The sequence below is a fragment of the Mya arenaria genome, chromosome 4 (genome assembly GCF_026914265.1).
Source record: "Mya arenaria isolate MELC-2E11 chromosome 4, ASM2691426v1".
NCBI classification, from domain to species: Eukaryota; Metazoa; Mollusca; class Bivalvia; order Myida; family Myidae; genus Mya; species Mya arenaria.
In genome coordinates, this window is record NC_069125.1 from 38,369,814 (window position 1) to 38,395,216 (window position 25,403).

At 34.4% G+C, this 25,403-nt stretch overlaps 2 protein-coding genes across 4 annotated transcripts; one reads left to right on the top strand and one right to left on the bottom strand.

Moving 5' to 3' along the window:
* The first annotated feature begins 1,570 nt into the window (after window positions 1-1,570).
* On the top strand, window positions 1,571-11,664 carry LOC128232693 (dorsal root ganglia homeobox protein-like). Of its 2 annotated transcripts, none has more exons than XM_052946392.1 (5): window positions 1,571-1,876; window positions 8,536-8,682; window positions 9,208-9,368; window positions 10,072-10,185; window positions 11,020-11,664. In XM_052946392.1, exons 1-5 carry the CDS (start codon window positions 1,573-1,575, stop codon window positions 11,272-11,274), a joined length of 981 nt encoding a protein of 326 aa, XP_052802352.1. In that variant the 5' UTR covers window positions 1,571-1,572; the 3' UTR covers window positions 11,275-11,664. The 2 variants fall into 2 exon arrangements, with proteins under 2 accessions (XP_052802352.1, XP_052802353.1); XM_052946393.1 differs by having other exon boundaries at window positions 10,072-10,179.
* A 2,690-nt stretch (window positions 11,665-14,354) lies between these two features.
* Window positions 14,355-25,403, bottom strand: LOC128232967 (uncharacterized). Of its 2 annotated transcripts, none has more exons than XM_052946785.1 (3): window positions 25,250-25,403; window positions 19,279-19,428; window positions 14,355-18,856 (listed from the first exon to the last, which is right to left on the bottom strand). In XM_052946785.1, the coding sequence occupies exons 2-3, from the start codon at window positions 19,406-19,408 to the stop codon at window positions 15,546-15,548; spliced, it is 3,441 nt and encodes a 1,146-aa protein (XP_052802745.1). In that variant the 5' UTR covers window positions 19,409-19,428; window positions 25,250-25,403; the 3' UTR covers window positions 14,355-15,545. The 2 variants fall into 2 exon arrangements, with proteins under 2 accessions (XP_052802745.1, XP_052802744.1); XM_052946784.1 differs by having other exon boundaries at window positions 25,245-25,403.

The window sequence follows — 25,403 nt, forward strand, 5'->3', positions numbered from 1 at the left end:
AATATGATGGAATAAAGAATATTTCTTTTTGACCATTTTGACAGAGAAGTGAGGTCTTATATTTAAAAGTATTAAACAAAATCAATAAATATTTGTTACATATTCATATATTCTAGAATTAAAACGGATATTTCAAGTTGTCGGTGTTTATCACCCAAAAGCACAAACCTCGTGAAAATTAACCTTGCCTATTGTCTTATTTTTTCAAAAATTGTAATTTAATACTGTTAAATTTCATGAACATCAAGCTAATATTCAACATCTCACTCTCAACAAAATCTCTGAATAACAAATAACCTTAGTAATTGAAACAATTTTACCACTAGCAACTTACTGCGGGCTTTGACCGAGGACAAATTCATGTTTCCGAGTTTCTGCATAAAATCATAACAGTACCAATCAATGCAGTGTACGAAAACTTGTATAAATGAAGATTAAGATACATCTTGTAAAAAGCGGGAAAAAAATACATTCACATTCTATTTTAAGTATAAAATAATGTTGCTAATAATAATAATAATAATAAAAATAATAATAATAATAATAATAATAATAATAATAATAATAATAATATTATTATTATTATTATTATTATTATTATTATTATTATTATTATTAATTAATATTAATATATAGGTGTTATTATTATTATTAATATTAATTAATAATAATAATAATAATAATAATAATAATAATAATAATAATAAAGAATTATTATTATTATTATTATTATTATTATTATTATACGTGTAACAATAAGTAATGCTTTTCTGTACAATATTTTCTATTTGTTTTCTTCTCCATACTAAGCGTCAATCTGTGTTACGAAAAGTCATCATTTCGAGATACATTGAAGTATGTAATGAAAATTAAATGAAATCAATTAAAAGTAACAATATAAAAATAATTATAATAAACGCTTAACCTAACATTGATCAGCTTCATTATAATGGATAGCAGTGTTCGCTTTAAAAATCTCAATCTTTTTAAACTTGGTCTCATGATTAGAAGTCATAATTACGCGGACGACACAGGTGTTATTTTCATATCAATAACACTGCACGAATATTCTAAAAACAAAAGCGGTAAGAAATTAACTCCGGTAATAAACAATAAATATTTCCAATTCACAACTCTCTGTTAACACCCATATTGCCCTGTTAGGCCATTCCCAGCCACTTCGACGGGCCAATATACGGCTCTGTGCTTATCAGTCGCCGAAAATTGACGGGCTCTCGGGCACTTCACAGGGCTTTAATCAAATACAAACGCGTTAAATCGACCCTATTAAATTGATACCGTGCAATTGTTAAATCACTGAAAATTCACTTTCTTTTGAAACTTCGAAGGCATCACTTTCAAGTTGCTCTCGCAAAAATCTGTGAATCCATAATTCGTTATTTTCAAAAAAAATCTGAAAGTTTTCTTGCATATATCAAAATAAATTTAGAAACAGATATAAGAAACTCATGGCAGGCTAAAAAATCTGAGTGAACTATTCGGACTAGTTTCTATAAAATATTTATATGTAAAAATAATAAAACACTAAACGAGCGTTTTTATAATTCAAAAATGGAAGCAAGGACTGGCACTAAATCTTTGCCTAAGAGTAGCAACAAGTATTCTATTGACATGATACTCGGGCGAATAATGACCAACAAATGTGAAAACAGCCAACCAGAAAACATCAGCAAAGACAGCTTAGTTGATAAAGACAAAGATCTACACGAAAATGGCCAGAAATGTGATAAATTCGTCCAAGAAAATGACAGCTACAGTGAGCACAAAAGGATGCCAAAAGAGGAACGAGGGGATGGAAATTTATCTGACGTCTCGGAGGAAGATGCTTTCTCGCTTCATAGACACTACCCAACAGGTTCGCTTTGCTTTCTCAGTACATATAAATAAAATCATCTGTACCTTGTACTCGCTTTGCATTCTCCGTAAATTGTAATATAAGTTAAAGTTAGTGCTCGCTTTTCTTTTTCCGTAATTAATGATCTAAACTTAAGTTAATGCTCGCTGTGTTTTCTCCGTAAATATCATTAATAATATAATCTAGAGTTAGTGCTTGCTTTTCTTTTTCCGTAAATTATGATCAGATATCAAGTTAGTGTTCGCTGTGTTTTCTCCGTAAATATCATTAATAATATAATCTAGAGTTAGTGCTTGCTTTTCTTTTTCCGTAAATTATGATCAGATATCAAGTTAGTGTTCGCTGTGTTTTCTCCGTAAATATCATTAATAATATAATCTAGAGTTAGTGCTCGCTTTTCTTTTTCCGTAAATAATGATCAAATATCAAGTTAGTGCTCGCTGTTTTTTCTTTCTAAATATCAGTAATACAAACTAAAGTTAGTACCGCTTTTCTTTCTCCGTAATTAGTAATATAATGTATAAGCTTAAGTTAGTGATCGCTTTTCTTCATGCGTAAAGGATCGAAACTAAAGTTAATGCTCGCTGTGTTTTCTCCATAAATATTAATAATATAAGCTAGACTCGGTTAGTGCTCGCTTTTTTTTCTCCGTATATAATGATCTAAACTTAAGTTAATGCTCGCTTTTCTTCCTGCGTAAAGAATGGTGTATAAACTTAAGTTAGTGCTCGCTGTGTTTTCTCCGTAATTATCAATAATATAAACTGAAGTTAGTGCTTCATTTGTTTTCTCCCTAAATACTAGTAATATTTGATAAACAAAAGCTATTGCTCCGCTTGAGTTTTCTTCTTAAATATCAATAATATTCATAAAAAAGTTAGTGCGTCGCTTTGCTTTCTCCCTAAATATAAGTAATATAAACTATACATCGTGGTACAGATTACTTTTATCAATGATCGATCATTGAATAGTCTTATATATTTAATGCAGCAAATTTATTAATGTACATGAATTATACAATGAAGGTTGCATTTTTTCATGATGATACATTATCATTAGTATTATTAACAGTATAACTTTAAATTTTATTAGTATTATTAGTAGTACTATTAGTAGTAATAGTAGTACTCGTAGTAGTAGTTGTTGTAGTAGTAACACTTCATATATGCTACGCATATCGTTACGGTAGTAGTATATCGGATGTATACGCCAATGCTTATAACATAGATATTATATATTAGTTAACATGCATATTTTAAGAGAGCTGTTTAGAATGTCTACCAGTTAATTTAAAAAGATTTAGGGAGTTAAATTAGTAAAATTAAGCGATACATCTTAGCACCAAACAACCTTTAAGAGAAAAATACGTGATTCTAATTGTTAACCCGCAATACGTGTATGAAGTGGTCGACAGAGCACGCATTTGTCAGAAAATAATGCTCAATTGTATCTCTTTTTTATGCATGGGCTGCCAAAATGGGACTTGCGGAGAAAAAGGTTACCTTTCCATTCGTGTGAATGCGATTGCGTCTCATTATAAGGCAATTGTTACTGCTGGGATATTTTGAAATATATGTCTGTTTCAAAACTACCCCTGACCTAATTCTTCTGTGCTAATGTAATGTTTCAGAGACATTTGATATAATACAGCCTTAAAAATAGGGAATATTATGATGGGACGTTTTTCTTATGACCTGTATCACGTCGAATTCCGTGTGTAAACGCGTATCCGTCGAGACCGCAAGTAGAGACGGAAACGTGTTTACCCACCGAATGAGACGTGATGCAGTTCACCAGAAAAGCGTCATATCGTAACATTCCATTTATAATATACCTTACTAGTTATTAATTTTCCTTTTTCGGTTTCAATTTGATTTAAATTTACCGCTATCTGTCAAATGTCCAAATATGGAATGGCTTGCGCGTATGAATATGTTAGAATAATATCAATATGAGAAGTAAACTATTTTAAGGGAAAATATAACATAATTAACTTCATGAGAACTTCAAAATAGTTCAGGCTTTAATATGGAAAATGGTTAAAGAAGTTACGGAATGTTTAATCAAACTGTACACACAGATGTGTATTGTTGGAGCTAGGAATTGCTTGCCGCGGCCACCGGTTTCGAACGGTCCGGTGCTTTGCAGCGGTCACAGATCACGTGCCTGATACGACCGTCTCCGCAAATCATTATAATAAAAGACACCGTCCTTCGTTGTGCCCAGACTTAAAGCTGTACTCTCACAGATTGATCGTTTTGACAACATTTTTGTCATGAAACGAGCCAATTTTTGCGAAAATGTATGGAAACCAGTTAAATAAGACTGCTGACAAAAATTAGATCGCAGATATTATATTTAAGTTCAAAAATTGATGTTTTATGCATTTTTTCTTAAACCGTTAGTTTAAGCCATAAAACATTAATTTTCGAACGGAAATATAAGAATCTGTCATCTGATCTTTTGTCAGCAATCTTTAATCATTGGTTTACAGATATTTACGCAAAAATTTGCTCTTTCCAAGACAAAAAAATAAAAAAAAGTTGAAAAAATGGTATATCTGTGAGAGTGCAGCTTTAAGCTTTGACTGCAATAATTATTTACTAGAATATATAATAATTAAACAATATTTATTTTCCATACAGTTGAAAAGCGAAAGGCGCTTATGCATTTTGAAACAGTAATAATCAAATTAATGTTCAACATCTTAAAATCATCATAATAAAGAGTACTACATGACGGACAAATAAATTGAATTGATGTTCGACCAAACAACGAATTAACCAACCAACCAAACGAGCGAAAAAACGCACGCACGCACGAACGAACGAACGAACGAACGAGCGAACGAAGGAACGAACGAACAAACGAGCGAGCGAACGAACGAACGAACGAACAAACGAGCGAGCGAGCGAACGAACGAACGAGTTGAATGAATAAATGAATGAATGAATGAATGAATGAATGAATGAATGAATGAATGGATGGATGGATGGATGGATGGATGGATGGATGGATGGATGGATGGATGGATGAATGAATGAATGAATGAATGAATGAATGAATGAATGAATTAATTAATTAATTAATTAATTAATGCACAACCGAACGAACGAATGAATGCATGAACAACCGAACGAACGAATAAATTAAAGGAATATACCTGATTGTGAACGCCAATAATTCATTGGTGGCAATGCTAAAGTATTTACTCTAGCATGGTACTTTAGGGCCAAACAGTGAGTGAAAATATTCTAACCATCTTGAGGTACGATTAGAGCTTTTGAGAGTGGAGTAAAGTAATAATTTCCTGCAGTCTTAATCCGTGCAATAACTCACTAGATACCCAGTATTACAGAACACTTCATTCGCTCCTTTGAATTCCAACAATAAATTTGTCAAAATTCACCGCATGTAACGCTATCTAATAAAACTAATGTGCTAAAACGATTTAAATTATTTTATGACTTTGAACCGTTTTTCGCCCCTTGAATGAGCGGGTAAAATCTTGTCTAAATGTTGCACCCGACTTACGCGTAGTATGTTTTAAGGACTGCAAGATGTTCTTATCTTTAATTTAGGCTGTTAGATTTGCCTTGCTTCCACAGATGGTAATTCCATCTAATAAATTTCGTTAACAGAACTTCATTTCAATACCATTATTTAAAATACTGACAGACAGTCAGACAAACAGAATTGTTTATTGTCGTACACATGTTAATAACACGTTCATGACCAAAAAAACTGGCATAGAACAAAGGAAAAATAGACACACAAAAAAGAGAAGAAAACGTTTAAAAAAAAAATGATAATTATCGAAATCAAAACGTAAATGGTACATATCTATACTAACAGATTGAAGGATGTCGTGACACTCCTATTCAAAATCATTACATACACATGTAAAACAAACATCAATTTTGACTGATAAACCTTTACCTGCTTACTCAATAATGCATTTATGGAAAATATTAATTAATAATTACTGATAACAAGATTTTAGCCGTGTATTTAATAGCAGAAAGCGCAAAACTAGTAAATGATTGGTGAGTGATAAAAGACTTATTGTGAGCTACTTTAGTCTCATAAGGTAGAAATGCCGTGTTTTATGCTCATTTCTTTCAAACTCGGTATCCTTCATAAGAACCATTATTTTTGACATTTATTTATAATTTTTTGGAATATTAAAACAATATTATCAATTGTGGTTAATCATCGGCTTATCTGGGAGTAAGAGTGCATCTTAACAGACATATGCACTGTAATTGAATATGTTTACAAACTGAGTTAATTAGTAAAAATAATTGAAATCGGTTACTTTACGGAGAAATAACATTTAAAGTGGTTTTGACGTCAAACCGTCTAAAATTTATAATACATGTATGTAATTTGAAATTCTCTAAATCATCAACACATTAAATGTTTTCAATTATTTTAACATTTGATTTCCTTTTTTTTCAAACTTTATAGTAAACAGTTAACAATTTACCTGTAGTTTTTCAAATTGTTTGTTTTTTTTAGCTGAAATATCACTTAAAATTAAATGTGATCTTTATTTCAACATATGATTTCTATGTTTCAAACTTTATAGTATACAGAAAATAATTTACCTTCAGTTTTCAAATAGTTTGTTTTTGGGATAAAATATCACTTAAAAATGACGGATAGCCACGCCCGTTTCATTTATATTGATGAGGTATTTTGAAAACTGATTTATTTTTAAATATATCCTTATTCATTGGTTTAAACAGTATTTATACTATATAAGTACATTAAGCAATTAGATACATTACATACATAATAATTAAGGATTGAGGAGAAAGCTTAGAGCTAATATGTATACCTCTCTTTTTATCTTTCTTTTGAAAGAAGCAAACGTGTAGACAACATTTTACCGAAATTAAATACAAGGCAAAGTAGTTCAAAGGTTGTAATAGTTGCGTCTGTTGTAAAAGAAAACAATATGTTTGATGTACTAATGAATGCAAGCATCTGAGGCAGGACAAAGATATTTTCAGTAATCTTCTTTTTAATTTAGTACAAATGTATTAGAAACGAATTAGATAAGTGGATTGGAAGACGAGGATGAAAGAATCAAGTTTAGACTGGTCATGTCCGAATTTCATTAACGAATTTAAAAATTTATTTTCAGACTTGAGTTCAGTTTAAATATATCCCCAGTATTTACATTTTGTTTCAGATATATTCAGAATTCCGTTACCATAGCTATGTTTCAGAACTATGCACGGTTCACTACGATTTGCCCTTTGAAAAAAGGCACAATTTGTTTTCATAAGCAAAAAAACACGATAATATGATATCAATTTTGAATATCATAAGAAATGTTTATAAAGCAACAGGACAAATAGGGCATAGCCCACCTGGTTTTTAAGACGTCTTTGAATTATTAGAATATACATGTATCATTATCTGAGTCAACAAAGCGAAAAATAATTATGCACACATTGTAGAGTATCAAAGCTCGATATAAATTATTGTTTCACTGAATCAAAGGATTACAATGCGCGTTAGGTAATTCAAACCTTAATTTCTACAGAGATAAATCGTGATTCCACTTCAGTTCCTCTTTCAAAATTTTCAAACATGACACAGAGTGTATACCTATAAATCCGCTACTCAAATAATTTCAACGAAAATTTCAATTAAAGACGTTGTTCCATGGTCTCTCAGAAACTGAAAATGGGATTCGCACTGCGCTATCGGGTAACGGAGGAGTTAATCATTAATTCCTAAACAATAATCAAAGGCCGAATGTCAATTAATAGTATTAACGTGTGCCCGGTATTCAATTATAATTGGTGCTATCAGCGTTTAGGAGATACGGCGGATTTTAGAAGTGCCATGTGGATTGCTGTATCATTATTTAGGAGTGTTATGCTAATACGGTATAGCGGGATAATACAATGTTGTCGTAAATGTCAGATTTTCCTCCAAATATTTTTACGTTTTTACGCAATTTTAGTATATTCAAAATATGACAATTTTACGACCGCACTTGCACCCTGGGATGACACGTGCATTAAGTTTTACTTTCAAGATCGCGTGCTGTCAACCTTCTCAAAGACTGGTTGTAGAATCTCATATTAAAGCTGCATTTTCACAGATTTACCATTTTATTAACTTTTTTTGTTTTTGTCTTGGGATGAGCAAATTGTTGCGTAAATATCTGCAAATCAGTGATAAAAGACTGCTGACAAAAGATCAGATCACATATTTTTATATTTCCGTTCCAAAATTAATGCTTTATGGTTAAAACCATTATGAATGGTTCAAGTAAATCCATGAAACATCTTTTTTTAACTTAAATATAAAAATATGCAATCTAATATTTTGTCAGCAGTCTTATATCACTATTTTACATGCATTTTCGCATAAATTGGCTTCACGGTTCCAAGACATACATAATTAAGTTGTCAAAACGTTAAATCTGTGAGAGTGCAGCATTTAAATGCAAAGCCGGTGAGGTGTTGTGAAGCAGTAGATATGTCCAGGCTACCCCTCACGAGAGTGGTTCCGGTTTCAAGAGCCTCCAACCTCCAATTTATCATACGTCGATTAAGGGAAAGCCTACAAACTAATGTAAAATGCATCTACAGATCCAAAGGGAAATCATGTAACACTTAAATATTATATTTTAGTTGAATCGATGGTGCCAAAAGAAGACCCAGCAGAAAACGATCACGTCACATCGACGTCAATGGAGACATATTCCAGCCGCGGTGATTTTGACGTAGATGACGGACAAATGCCTGTCAGCCCTACCGGAAGTTCGTCATTTTCAAATGGTAAGATGATACTTCATTTTATTAAATTCCCCCAAACTAATATCATGCCTTCGTCAGTCACGGTTTCAGCTATGCCAAAATAGCAGGGAGGGGCAGCCTGCTGCCCTTTTCCAGCACCCTTCTGTCTTTTCCAAGCACTCTGTTGCCTTTTATGTAAAATGTTCACCCTGATGAGCCCTTTTGTTTGACACAGTCAATTTTCCGAAACAAGTATAAAAATAATAAATATACATAATTTTGACGATAAAGTAAAGATAACAGCCAATGTATACATAGCAAACTACTAGTATTAGTTTTGAAAGTAGTTACAACACATGCACAATAAGATTCGAACATTGACCCTTGCAAGTGCCTAGTATGGCTTATGCAATGTGCATCACAAGTGCCTTTCTGACCTAACACCCTGCCCTTTTTAAATCCTGCTTCGTAGCCATAACGATACATCCGTTTGACCGATTTTGAAACATACACGGGACGGCCCGAACACAAAACTATCATAAAATACATGCAATTTATCTTCATTAGGTTCAGACGAGAGTTTCATGAAGAAGCGTCGATTCCGGACGACGTTCACGGCTGAGCAGCTCAAGTGCTTGGAGGACGTGTTCCGGGTAACGCACTACCCGGATGTTAACGCACGGGAGGAGCTCTCACAGAAAACGAACCTCCCGGAAGCACGCGTACAGGTATGAGGCGGTAGAGGGACGGATGTATATTTTAAGGCCCATATAGAGCTCTCGGCGTTAGTTTACAACGATTATGAAGAAAGATATATTAACTTAAACTAAGTTACTTTTGTTTGCACGATGTTGCGCGAGGGTGTGGTCTTGTGTTGTTGGGGAGACCGTAAAACCAGGAGAAAACCTACTCTTCGGGCTTGTTGACCACCAACCAAACTCACATGCGCCCAGGCCGGAAATCGAACCCGACCATGTAGCCTTGGTGAGAAACGAGTGCGCTAACCACTGTGCTAATAGGACAACCCTGTCAGTACTGACTGACTACACTTAAGAAACCTAACATACACTGCCGTTTGTGGCGGTGGTATACTTGTATTATCATGTGTTATTTTGCCAATGAATTTGGATTAAATGGAATTAAAAAAGGGCTTTTAGTATTAAAAGACATGCATTATTTATGCATTCAATTTGCTACCGTATTTGTTGATGTCATTCTGCCTATAAATCTGTCGATGATAAAACATTATAAATAACATTGACACTTTTCTAACGAATGATTATGTGTGTATTATTTTTGTTATTGACAATGAACGGTAGCTTTAGCTTTAGTCACGATTGACGTGAAGGAGTTCATTTTGGTGTTTAATTTATAACACTGATCAAAGGAAGGCCTTTATTGATTACACTGTCTTGAATTTTGTTTTCCCAGATCTGGTTCCAGAACAGGCGCGCAAAATGGCGGAAGTATGAGAAGCTGGGAAACTTCGGTGGCCTTCAGGACCTCAAGGATGTAACATTCGTACCCGCACCGAAACAGGTACAAGTAAGGCATTTGAACTTTATTACCCGGTTTAGTATTTTAAAAGGCATTCAAGCGATCAAGGACGTTAATTGGTTGATCATTGTGCCCGCGTCTAAAACAGGTAAGCTTTGTTTCATTCTTTAAAAATGTACTGGTCAAGTAGTCGATGCTGGGCAACTTTGGTTGTCTTTAATACCTTAAAGAAGCCAGTGGCGTAGCAACATATAGGCCTTGTATGCCTGGGCCTACAACTTTTTTGAAAAATGATAAACTTTAAATAACCAAAAAATGCAATAAAAATTATAGCTACCCAAACACTTTGAACAAAAGTTTGTTTGATTTTAACCCTGGCCAGTTCGGTGTTTATTCAAACTACTTGCAGAGTACTTGGTTATACATTGTACCTTTTCGGCCCTTGCTACGCCTTAGGAAGCCATAATCGATCCGCCTTTTTCGTGGTTTATTCGTCATACATTTGAATGTCAATGAAGGAGTCGCAGGTTCGATTCAGTCGATCGGTACCACTAAAAACAATATTAATCGTATTCCCGGATGGACGTTAAGCGGGGGTCCCATGTGCCAGTGGTATACACTGGAGCACGTTAAAGAATTAGAGTAGCTCTCACCAGGGCTACATTCTGTTCGTGCACTATGCTCCAAAAACCTAATTTGACTAACAATATTATTGGAGCACTCGCCGAATGCAAGTATAAATAAACGTACACACCCAACCGCCATGGAATAGGAAAGGCGCCACAAACATTAATGTATATTATTTTTGTCAATGCATTACCTTAACATACAAAGGGACTGGAAAATGGCTGCATATATCAATGTGCGTATCTGTAATTCCAGTGTACCCGGTCGCGTGCTGACGGCGAGGATATTTCGGAAAATGCGCTGACGGACGCACGGCTAAAGCTTGGCCTCGGGGTGCCGCCCTACCCTCACCTGCTTTCCCTCCCCTTCTACGGCCTCCCAGGACTGCCCCTCGGATACTATGGCTATCGACCACCAGAAGCGCACAGGAGCGGAAGTATTGCCTCGCTTCGACTGAAAGCGCGAGAATATGAGGCCGCGCTTGAGATGCACAAGATATTTAAGACATGAGATGAAATGTCACTGATTTTTGTTAAAATTGATTTATTGTTATTCTGTGGCTAATCACATCTGTATAAATTATACTATTTATGAATATGTTCCCTACCGGTGTTGAATTGACGGATCGAGTCAAAGATGAATAGCAAACTTTTCTTCAAGCATATTGTTGTTATATAATATTACAACGAATAACGGTCTGTCCAAAGTATATGTATTACTAGTATTCGGTTAACAGTTGGCCAACAAATTGCCAAATAGTAGCTCTTACTGAGGGAACTCCTCAATTGCATGTTGAAAATGTGCTAAACATAATTATTTACGTGTATTAACTATCGGTGTTTTTTCCGATTCTTGTTTCAAAGACGGAGGTTATTATAAAATTTATTTTTTGTAATAAAATAAAGCTATGTTTCCTTCTTCAATGTATATTTTTTACTTTATAAAAACAAGAGCGCCAGGCAACAGGGGCAAGACCAGGATTTGACATTAGAGGGGGCGTAACCTTTTGACTTGCGCCCTTTCCTCAGAGCCAAAACTTATTTGGTTTGAAATGTTGGCGGGGGAGGGGATATTTTAACAATTTATAGTCCAAAATGGTGCATTTTTGCCTGTTTTATTCCCCTTTTTTGTCCTATATTAAAATAGAAGAAAACTTCGACGATTTAAGGGTGGGGTGCGCGCTCCAGGTGCGCCCAACACCTGGACCACTAGTGAGCAATATATGCCCTTCAAATACGCATAATTGACATATAATGGTGAGATTCGGAAGAAACAATTTTGTCAAGGTTGTTATTCGGGAGGTAACAATTGCGATCAAATTTCCATAAACTTTGCTACTAAAGTTGTTCAGGGTCGGAGTAAAAAATGTCATAAGAGAATTTAAATGTCATTTCCCATGTTATTGCAGTGATCAGACTATTTATAAATTGTGTCATAACACTAAGTGTGGTCAAGGTCAAAACTAAGTTGTCGGAACTACATCGACAAACTAAACCCATAAGGCTGAACGTTAGTCCGCCATGGGTAACATTTTACGTCACATACGACACTCCCATTATACAGCACACACAGATCTCCCATCACACTAATTCCACAATACGTCACAAAAGTATTCCAACAAAACGTCAAATACGGTGCTCCTATATACTTCACATACGGTATTCACACCATGCGTCAAATACGGTACTCCCATAATACGTCACATACGGAACTCCAACAATACGTCACATGCAGTACTCCCATAATACTTCCATACGGAACTCCAACAATACGTCACATACGGAACTCCAACAATACGTCACATACGGTACTCCAACAATACGTCACATACGGTGCTCCAACAATACGTCACATACGGTATTCCAACAATACGTCACATACGGTGCTCCAACAATACGTCACATACGGTACCCCCGTTATACGTCAGATACGGTACTCCAACAATATGTCACATAAGGTACTCCAACAAAACGTCACATACGGTACTCCCGTAATACGTCACATACGGTATTCCCGTTATACGTCACATACGGTGCTCCAACAATACGTCACTCCCGTAATACGTCACATACGATAATCCCGTTATACGTCAGATACGGTACTCCCGTTATACATCCCATACGGTACTCCAACAATACGTCACAAACGGCTCCCATAATACGTCACATACAGTACTCCCAGAATATGTCACATACCGTAATCCATTATACGTCACATACGGCTCCCATAACACGTCACATACAGTGCTGCCATAATATGTCACATGCGATATTGCATTATACGTCACGTAAGGCTCCCATAATACGTCAAATACGGTACTTCAGTTATACGTCACATACGGTACTCTCACAATATGTCACATACGATACTCCAACAATACGTCACATACGCTACTCCCATAATATGTCACATACGGTAAACCATTATACGTCACAATCGGTACTCCAACTATACGTCACAAACTATACTTTTACAACACGAAACACACAATACTCTCATTATACATCGCATGTAGTTCCTGTAATACGTCACATACGGTACTCCCGTTCCATGTCACATACGGTACTCTCGTTATACGTCACATACGGTACTCTCGTTATACGTCACATACGGTACTCTCACATTACGTAACATACGGTACCCTCACAATACGTCATATACGGCTCCCATAATACGTCAAATACGGTACTCCTATTAAACGTCACAAACGGTTCTTTTATTAATCATCACTTACGGTACTCCCATTATACGTCAAATACGGTACTTTCATTTTACGTCATATACGGTACTTTCATTATACGTCACATATGGTACTCCTAAGTTTGTCTAGAATTTGACCTCCGAAAACGCCTACAGCAAGGTTATAACAATACCTTGACATTTTCCATCCAAACAGACACACTAAAGGGCATGAAGATTCAACAGGTTCAACGGCTTGATTGTTATTCAGGCAAACGCACCCACACGCTCGTCCACCGTTACTGATCTCATACATTACATATGGTGTTTTCGTTTATAAGATTTGAAACATGAGTGCTGCAGAGCGAAAACCAATCCCAGCCTGCTGATTCAAGTCAAACAAGGGGCAGCTCTGGACAGATATTGGAGGTCGAGTTATGGGCCTTTTAACACATATACGTATTTCTCTGGCAACAGGTGTTAATTGAATATCTTTATTCACCTTATTCATGTAATTGAGTCATACTCAAAAGTTTTGCACCAAGACACCTGGGCTATCACAATACTTCGGGCCAGACGAACTTAAAGGCATGAGGGTCCAACTGTAAGTCTGCTGTTCAGGCACAAACCTTCTGCAGAACATATCCACATAGAGATCCAAGACTTCTGTAAAGAAGTGAAAGGTCAAGGTCATCCCATATCAAGGTCAATGTCATCAACAGAATCATGTTGTGAAAGTTTAATTACGAATATTGCACTCAAATCATCTGACGATATTTGTCAACTTTTGTTAAGTTTGAGGTAAAAGAATCAAGATAATGCTAAACATGTAGCTTCAGATTTTCTCAACAGTAGTAAAACATAGGATTAAGAAACTTGGTAAGAGGTTGCTTGCCCTTGACAAGAATATGATCGCGTTGACCTTGGGGTAAGAACTTCAAAATCAACAGACATGTATAGTACTCCTGTTCCTATAATATACATGTACATGTATGTACAGTCACAAAATAAAAGGAATATATCGTCTACATTTAATGTTCAGTTGATAAAACCATTACAAACTGTCTAAATTCCATCAAGATTAATAAGCAGTTATATCCAAGTATGATCCTAATATAATATGAAAAGATTCCTTAAATTCAAAATAAATGTATAAACAATTAAGGTTGATTATCTTTATAAAAACCCTTTAAACCTAAAATTGTAAAGATCTTTCATTCTTAGTCAAATTCTGAAGAAAACGAAACAGTTGTTCAATTTTAGGATATTTTATAGTATCTGCATGCAAGTATATATTTACTATAAAGCGAATATTATAATAGGATAAATATCACTCACCGACTCTTACAACAGTATACAGATACATGTACAAACATAAATAGGGAAATTTACATCATAAATGATAAATATGTATATATGGTGTACAAATATTAAACTAAAAATACTTGCTAAACTTAAAATAAAACTGGAGCTTGTTCCATAACATAGTGACTGAAACTTCATCATTTGTAGAAATAATTTAAGCATAAAATTTATTTGTTGAAATAATTTACATAAATTCAGCAAATGACACATTCTTTGACAGATCATGCAACATTTAAGGGACTAGACACCAGATGATACAATTGCAGGTAAAAAAGAAAAATGTCAAAAACTTATGTAAAATGGTTGTGTATAACCCATTGAATCTTACTTACGAATGTATAACATCAATAACAAAACATTTATTTATCGCAGTTTTTGCATATTTTTCCAATTCGAAAATCCCAGTTACTTTAAAAAATGGCATCGGTATATGTATCTGTACAAATAACGTGACCTTCACATGCTAAAGATACATACTCTGGGAAATCATTATGCACTATTTTAAAACAGGTTAACTCAGCAGAGACGACGACAATATATTACTTTAATCATGTATAATTAAGTACTTTTGGCCTCATAGCAGCTCATATTGACAATTCTAGGCTTGTATTGTACCGTCTGGTGTCTAGTCCCTTTGACATGTAATTCCCCCACGGGACATTTCTCAACAAAAAGTGCATTATACTTACAAAAAACAAGTTCACATACACAATATATATGTTATGTACTATTGAACACTATTCAGTATCTACAATACTTTTCAACTTTTCTACCAAGGACTCAGACCCTTCACTATCCAGTTCTGACCAAAGATTATCAAGTTTCTCAGAAACAAAGTCATCATTCAGCCTAGATTTTTGTTTCTTTTTAGGGTCCCAGCCGTTCTTAACAGCCTTTTGAAGTCTCCGCCTCAATTTCATTTGTGTAGGTTTTTCAAAGTTTATATGCCTCAATATTTTTTTCTTCCCAAAGAAGTCACCAGTTTTGTCGGGTGCTTCTAAAATTGTATGCCAAGGTTTTTGTTCTTCAGGTTTCACAAAATTCTTATTTCTGTAAATTTTCTCTATTTCTTCATGCGATTCTTCCACATGTTTGCGTTTCCTGCCAGTTTTGAATTCTGAAAACAACCCCTTAGCTTCATCTCTTTGTGGTGATTGTTCACATTCCTCAACAAACATTTGAAGTTTCAGTTGTGCTGCCTCAGCTGATCGCCTTCGTTTCTTCCTTGGTGCTGGTAGATCATCTGGTAGTTCTAGAGATTCAATCGTCATACGTACTGGTGGCTCATCAGATGTTTTATTACCTGATGTAACTGCACTATTGTCCACCAAAGACACTTGTGAAATTTCCTCAGTGATTTTTTCTAAGTAGCCACTGTTCTCTGACACCTTTGGTGATGAAGAATTACTTGTAAATGGACCGATACTTTTTCGAGGTCTCCCCCTAGGTTTTTTGGTAGGTTTATTTGCTTGTGTTTCCAAAATTTCAACTTTCTCCTCGCTTTCTTCAATTTTGTCCAATTTTTCAATTTTTAATGATCTTCTCTTCTTTCTAATGCTTGTCTTTTCGATATTGCCTCTATTTTCTAAATCTAAACCTTCAATTCCCACAGCCAGTTCGTTTTCTGTCAATCTATTTGTGACATCTGATTTTGACACAATATCATCAGTGATGCTGTCACAGGCTGTCTGTTTCAAACCCTTACTTTTCGCACTTGTATCAAAATTTATGTCTACAACCCCAAAAGACCTTCGCCTACTTTTCGGTCTTCCTCTTGACTTTTCCTCAAGAACTTGAATTCCATCTGTATGATCAGTAGCACTGTCTTTATTGTCTTCTTTACAAGAATCAAACTGTTTCAAATCCTTGCTTTGCGCAATTGTTTCAAAATTTAAGTTTACAAATCCAAAAGACCTACGCCTATTTTTCGGTTTTCCTCTTGACTTTTCCTCAAGAACTTGCATTCCATCTGTATGATCAGTCGCACTGTTTTTATCATCTGCTTTCCTGGGATCAAATTTCCCAGATTTTTTTCTTTTAGTAGTTTTGCTGCCGTTTTCTCTTACTCCTACAGAAAACTTAGCTTGCAGTTGAAATTCATCTACTTTTTTATTAGCCAAGTCAGAAAGCTTTGGAATTGAAGTTTGACACTTTTCCATATTTTCGTTTTTACATTTCTGTTCAATTACAATAGCACGTCTCTTTCTTCGTTTTTGTTTGTCTTTACCATAGTCTAAACTACTTTCCTTTTCATGATTACCATCAAGTTTCTCATCACTGACGAGGATCTTATTGCCTTCCATTTCAAGTCCAATCGGAGGCATTGTTAATCTATCAGCACATGAGTCGGTACCAACTGGTTTTACTGTATCAACAGGCACAACTGTCTGGATATCTGAATAACATTCAGTAGTCAGTGCAATATCAGAGTCTGATTTACATGTAGCAGTTGGAAGATTATCTGTGACCATATTAATAGAGTCATCTGTAGTAAGATCATTATCAAACCCAAGTTCAGAAGCTGGGCCATTGTCAATGATCATATCAGTAGATTCTTCTACAACATTCCTCCCAGCCATTTCAAATGTTTCACTGTTAACACCAGTTTGTGTTTTACCTGCATCTTCAGTCTCCCTTTGAACATCTTCAAACACTTTTTCCATCACTGGATGGTTTAAAACTGCTTCAGATGAGTCAATGTCACTTTCACTTTTTGATTTAACAGTATTAGTCTTCACTTTACATGTATCTTGCTGAATTTCAGAAGTGTCATTGTTAAATACCTTGCTTACAGCATTAAATGTGTCCATGAATACCTTTCTGCCTTTATTCTTCTTAGTTGACCCTAACAATACTGAGTCTACACTGTGTCGTCTTCCTTTCTCCACTTTCTTCTCACCTTTATTACTTTCAGTACCTTCATTTACATTTTTAGATGTAGGGGTATGAATGTTTTGTTCAACAGCATTGCAAACAACTTCAGGCAAGTGTGGTGATTCCATGGTGAAAAGGTGTTGTAAGGGACTCATTGCATCATTAAACTTCTCTTTACAACTGTCAACTTTCAACTTCGGAGATTCACTTACATTTAAAATATTACTGGTGTCTAATGTTGCACCAGTAAGGTAGGAAGGACTTGTTTTCACAAAATTCACGACTTTCCCAGCAAATACCTTACAAAGGGACATAAATCCGGGAGATTCTTTCTCAGGATGATCTTTGTCCACTGGAGTCACATTCAAACTTGTCTCATTATTTTCTTTGTCAGATAAGCTCAGGTCGGAATTATTACCCAAGTGCTGTTTGCTAGTCTCCCTTTCAACAGACTCTTCACTAGCATTTCTTTTTTCTACATCTTGTTCTGAATCATTACTTTCATTTAATAGTTTCTTTTTTATTGGACTTAAATTATCATATGACTCATTTCTATTTTCAGTAACCCGATTGGTATCAATGTTTTTATTTTGATTCTTATATGAATCAGACAAGCCTGGACTGGCAGCAATGGCATGATCAAGTTCAAGGTCATATCCTGGAGAAACAGGGAAGTCTGGAGACATTGAGGCAGGTGAGGGCCTAGATGTAAGTGAAATGTCCTGCTCAGTTCGTGGCGTAGATATTTTTATTTCTATTGGTAATGAAGAACTGGTTACTTTTCGTCCTACTGAGCTACATGGACTGGTTACTTTTCCATCCAGAGAGCTCCATGGACTGGTAGCTTCTTTTCGTCCTGGTGAGCTACATTTACTTGTTGATGGATTTGTAGCACTATTGACCGGTACACAGTTATCAGTGAAGCCTCTTTTATGGTCAGAGTCTTTTGTGTTACTGAATGATTCAGACAAACTTTGCTGCAAATAAGATTCTGTGTTCACCCTATCACTGTCCTGGCCATTCTCCACTCCAGCTCGCCCATCTGCTAACTCATCCAATGCCCTTCCTGGTGCTCGGACCAACATACTGGACCTGCGTCGTCGCTTCTTTACCATCGGTGATGCTTGTTCCATCCACACACTCCCATACACATTTTCTGGCTCCTTACTGCTTTCTAAGACATGAAAATGTTGCATAAGTTTTATGGGTGTAATTAAAAGAGGATTCATTAATAAAGCATTGTTTGGGCTATAAAACAAGTTAGTCAATGCGAAATTTATAAATTAATAGACATGACCAATTATTAATTATACATTCAATAAAAATATAGCATTACAGGGTGTGCAAAATCGGTCGCAACTGTTTGTATTTCACCAGATATTTCACTTTTTTCCATTTTTTAAGAGAATAATTTACAAAACCATTTTCAAACATATGTGTATGTTTGAATTTGAAACGAAAACGATTCCCTAAAACATCATGAATATTAAACCAATACGATTTTGTATAAAGTTTACCATAACATAATTGATTAAATAGGAATAAGAGCAATTTTTACTTTACTCTGGGCTTATTGCTCAGGGCCTTCAAACCTACCCTCAACTTCATTGTTATCAGGCTGTCCTTGTGGGTTTGGAGCAGCAATGTCCGACTGACGCCTCAGGAAGCGCACAGAGCGTCTCCTATGCTTCCTCCTTCCTGTTTCCTCTATGTTTATTTCTGACATGATGCAACCTCTAGCAAAGTCTGAAATAAATCATTTTAATGGATTTGATGCTTATTTTGTGCAAACTACTTTTGCAGTTACATGGTAAAATATTATTATAACCGTTTATTAAAAATTTATCTATTTCAAACATCAAATACTTCTCCAAATGATATACAATTTTAATATTTTATAAAACATCCAGTTTTATCATCAACCTGTTAAGAATTATAAGGATTAGAAAAATCCCGTTTAAAGCATCGATTATTTTATGTTTGGTATAAAAGACTGGCAGGTGGGGACCAATTCAAGACCAACGGAAGTTTTTGTACCGGTCCGGAAATCGTTCCTTAAGACTTCAGAATTTCAATTAGGCCTAAAAAAAATAATGTTTGGTAAGGGTTACATCCTTTTCAAAAATAGGTAGGGTAGGTAGGCTGTTTATTCTTTTTTTTTATTATTAGGCTTTATATAAGAATATCATTTTCATCATTGGAGAATGGTGTTAAAGTTATCTTCTGTATAAGCATTTAAGGTTTAAACTACAAATTGAAAAGCAATAAAAAAAAAACGGAAAAAAAATAAAAATAAATAAATAATAATTTGTTTTTCATTTTTTTTTTCAAACTGACTATAAAAACGGTAGGGTCGGCGTCTATTCCGTAGGTAGGGTCGGGTAACCCGAACCAAATGTATTTTTTTTTTAGGTCTTGGGTGTAAAGGACTGGCCTGACCAGACCAAATCATGATAATATCTTCAAACAACAATAAACAACAGCTTATTACATATATGTATTAATTACATAATACATAAGCTACATATAATACTTGATGGTGTTTGGATAGACACCCTTTGAACAATATACTCATTTAAAAGAAAAAATACAGAGAAAGGTACATTAACAAGAGCCGTCGTAAGACAGTGACTCGACTACGCCGCTTTGACTTAGAATACAATAACTTATAAAAATACCAAGTTTGGTCTCTTTATGTCAAACCTAACTAAAATTATTTGATACATAAGGTGACTTTGATGCTGCCCTCCCACCAGCCCGCCCAAACAATGACGCAAGTCATTCAAATAACTTGATTTCCCATTATGAAAATGTGGTTAAGAATATTCAAATATGTCTTTCAAAGGAAATTAAAAAAAAATAATAAAAAAATTCAAGGGCCATAATTTGTATTTAGGCTTAAAACGGAGTTATGTTTCTTGTTGTAAGATGGTCGTAAATAATTTTGAATTTTATTAAGTGCATTTAATGAACGTTTTTTTTTTGTTAAAATCCCAACTTGCCCTTAACTTTTACTTGCCTAAAACTTTAACCTAAGTCAATCAGGGGCCATAACTTGTATTAAGGATATGGAGTTATGTAACCTCATTGGGTGATGGTCCTGAACAATTGTGTGAAGTATTAAGTCAATTGAATGAAGGGTATAGAAGTTATTAAACAATATCCCAACCTGCCCTAAAACTTTAACCTAAGTTCCATAGTCAATCAGGGGCCATAATTTGTATAAAAGATCATATAGAGTTATCTAACCTCATTATCATATGTAATGGCTCTGAACATCTGTGTGAAGCATTAAGACAATTGAATGAAAGGTATTGAAGTTTTAAGTGAAAATCCCAACTTGCCCTAAAACTTTAACCTGCCCTAAAACTTAAACCTAAGTCAATCAGGGGCCATAACTTGTATTTAGGATAATATGGAGTTATGTAACCTCATTGTGGGATGGTCCTGAACAACTGTGTGCAGTATTAAGTCAACTGAACAAAGGCTATAGAAGTTATTAATAAATATTCCAACTTGCCCTAAAACTTTAACCTAAGTTCCATAGTCAATCAGGGGCCATAATCTGTGTAAAGAATAATATGGAGTTATCTAACCTCATCATGTGATGGCCCTGAACAACTGTGTGAAGTATTAAGTCAATTGAATGTAGGGTATTGGACTTATAAGTAAAAATCCCAACTTGCCCTAAAACTTTAACCGGACGCTGACGCCGACGCTGGGGTGAGTAGTCGAGCTAAAAATAGCTCAAATTATTCAGGGACCAATAACAAACCTTCTCCCAGAGTAAATGTACGAGTCAAACAATAAGCAATTACACTTTTGATGCAAATGACTTTACTTTATTTCACAGAACCACTATGTTAAAAAATAGTAATAATCGTTTGAATTTGTCTCTTTTGTACATTTAATTTTTGTAATCATTATCTGAAACTGATGTTTGATCAGAAGTAATTAGTAGACATGAAACGGACAACATTTAAGTGTTGCACAAGATTAAGATGTATTCTTTACAAATTTTGTTTTGAAATAATAAAATAATGCCCTTCACAAAACAATACATTTTTTCATATTTTAATACACCTTCCAGATTAGTCCAAATAATTGTACGTTAACAGATTTTTTTACAATTTTTGATATGGCAAATCCTTAAAGTACAAATTGTCTTGTACCAAAAGTGGGTTATTATTCCGATAAGAATTCCTGATTAAAGCATATTGCGTCTATAAAATATCATAAAAACAAGAAATATTACCAAATAATGTTATTTTATATTAGTTCCATACACAAAAAATAAATATCCAAAGAATTATTATGAGTTTGATGTGTTTTTCTTCATTTCATACTGTCAAAACGTAACGATATATACATGAAGGGTACCTGCAAGGCTGCGTTTCACAGTTTTACAACAATGGGAACACTTCAGCCATGGCCGAGTTGTAAAGACTGTTTATCTCGAAACTTGCTGAAGATGGCCTAGTTGTTACACTTGGCATAATTGTTGTCTGTGTCAGCCAAGTTTCGTTTTATTGGAAAGGTAATTCCTGAATTTTAATGTATCTAATGCTTATTTTGTGCAAAATATCTTTGTACTTATATGGTAAAATATTAATATAAACCTTTATTATCTATTTCAAACATAAATACTTAATATCAGTGGTCGAAATTAGCACAAGCCCGCAAGCCCTGCACTGATAAAATGACACCCGGGCTTGCTCAAATTCTGAATTTTATATAGCAGGGCTTGTTCAAAAATATGATTCCATGCAATAGTTATCAAAATTCGGGCTTGTTCATCCAAAAGTCTAATTTCGATGATTGTAAGGCCAGAGTTTTTTTATCTTTAGATTTACGGGAGATTTTTCAAAAAGTTGGGTAAGGAGGAGGAAATAAAAATAAAAATAAAATGCATAAAATGTCCCAAAGGAAAAATAAATAAAAATAAAACGGATTTTTCTCCGATTTTTTTTATTTTCTAAATCTTCTTATATCATGAAGACAAAACACACCTTACTTGTGTCAGCTATTTCATAGGCTGAAAAGAGAGTGATAGATCACCATAAAGTTTCAAAAGCATAATTAAAAGATCCTTTTAATGACTGAAAATATTGACCTCAACACTGTGAGTTCAAGTGCTCATTGAAATTAATTGTATGTATTTGTTCGAATGCATATGAGGTGCATATATTATCAACCCATGGATTTTATGAAACATGTCAGTGTAATACAGAAGTTTAAATGGCCAATTTTCTGCCCACAATATAAGCATATCCTTTCCATTGTGAAGTAATCAAACATTGAACACAGTTTCAGACACAGTATAATAAGTTTTTCTGTCTTTAACGAAATAGCACCGTGACAATTGACTGTGATGTGGTTTTTATATAGAAAATATAACCAAAAAAAGTAGAAGACCTGATGGAAATTCCTCTTCACTTCAAAGTTTGACAGGGCTTACGGATACACAGACAGTCAAAATCTACATTTATGTACTTCACCAAAGAAAATTCGGGAGCATTAAGATAAATTTTACAAGTGTTATATGTTTCAAAAAACCAGGTCTAAGAACTGATTTTAGAATCAGTCCTGAAAAATATCATTCTAATTCCAGCTATGCCCGTTGGCAATAAACAACGGATAAGTTTGACTTCTTGCACTGACTGCCAGATATCTTATGTTCAGATTTTTCTGTTTTATCGGAAACACACACTATGTTATTATTACATCATTTTCAGTATTCTATAACGATTTAATTCTAAATCATTATTAAACTAATTAACAACTACGAATATCACGATACCTTGTGTTTTTCTCTTCAAATATGTGATCGTGAAGCAGTGTGTTCAATGCTCTCCAGAGTCAAATTCAGAAAAAAATATCCATTTTGACTATGATGAACACGATATCGAGTGTTAGAAACTCAGATAAATTACAATCTTATGTTGGTTTTAAACACGATTTTGTCATTGAAAAATACTTGTCTTGTATAAATAATAACAAATTACGGATGTGTTTAACTAGATTTAGATGTTCAGCACACTGTCTTAATATTGAAGAAGGGAGATATAGGAATATTAATCGTGAAGATAGAAAATGTGTACATTGCAATATGAATGTTGTTGAAAATGAGTATCATTTTCTTTTGATATGCCCAAAGTATAGAGACCTTCGTGTCAAATATTTACCAAGATATTATTGCCAATGGCCAAACATGACCAAATTTAATACTTTGTTAAGTACTGACAATGTTAAGCTGTTAAATAACATAGCAACATATATATATCGTTTGCTACAGATAGAAGAAATGCTTAATTGTATAAATTCTATTATACCATGATATTATAAAACATACTTTTCTCTTTTGATGTTATACTGATATCATTAAATGCCATCTTGTATATATGTTTTTGGCAATGTTCAATTTGAATAATGCTAATAAAATTTTGACTTGACTTTTTTGATATCATTTTGCAGTTTGTGTTTGTCAGAAGCTATACATTTTTGCGCTGTAATCCAATTCATCCTTGTTAATATACGACGTGCGCCAACGACTTTTAATAGACAATACAACCCACGAATTTCTGACTCCTTATTTTGACCGGAAGTTTCGCAATCATTCCACGAAACGCGAACAACATACTGAATCTACAAAAAAAATCACAATAAACATGCTCTAAATTCACCACGGTTTGATTTAAATAATGAAACATAAACATCGGAACGTTTTTGTAGTAAAACATTTCTATATAGCTGCAGAAATTGTGAGAAATAAGGGGTATGACAAAAAGTACTTTCACTTTTGACAGGACGTTGTTATGGTAACGGGTACCTGTTCTGTTTCCCTGCGTATTTCCGACTGGTTTACGTGGTTTGTGCGGTAAAAAGACCGATAATGAATGACAATTGGTACACAAGTTGGTTCTGAGATATGGGTTATAGAACACTAATTTTATTTTTTCCTTAACATTGGAGCATTGTTCGTCGGAAAAAATAAAAATAAAACTACGAAAATGAATTTTATTTTTATTTGGGTTTTGCAATATTTAGGTACGGCGCTCCCGTAAATCTAAAGATATAAAAACTCTGGCCTAATATAATTTCAATATTTTTCAAAACCCCCCTGTTTTAGCACAAACCTGTTTGGACATTAGGGATTGGAAGAATCACTTATAATAACATGTCTTATAATCTTAAGACTACTTCCAGATTGGCAAGTCTTTAAAACCAGACCTTCTTTTCCGGATTGGTACAGAGATTTCAGTTGGTCCGGAATTAGTCCAGTCTGGCCAGTCTTTTATACCAAACCATATTTTATACTCAGGGGGCCATTCTATTGTTCCAGCAGTCCTGAAGCAGTGGAACTTGACCACCAGATGGTTTATCTTCAGGAATTTGAAAGTAATTATATCTGAACAGAGTTATAATGGTGTTTCATTTTTAAATGTTTATAGTTTTTAAATCAAAGCAAAACCTCAGTTACTAACGAAATACACACGCAGGATGTGTTTTTGTTTCATTTTAAAATAATAGAACGCGAAAACATATGACATTTCAGACATTACCTTACATCGTTACTCTATTTACACAATCCTGAACTGTGCAACCGGTAATTGACCTGATCCAATGTGTGTGATGTATTTATAGTTTCGTCATTGTTCAGAATATAATAATAAAACCTTCGGTTCAAGAGATGTAAATCAAATTTCTTTTGAAAAGTTGTT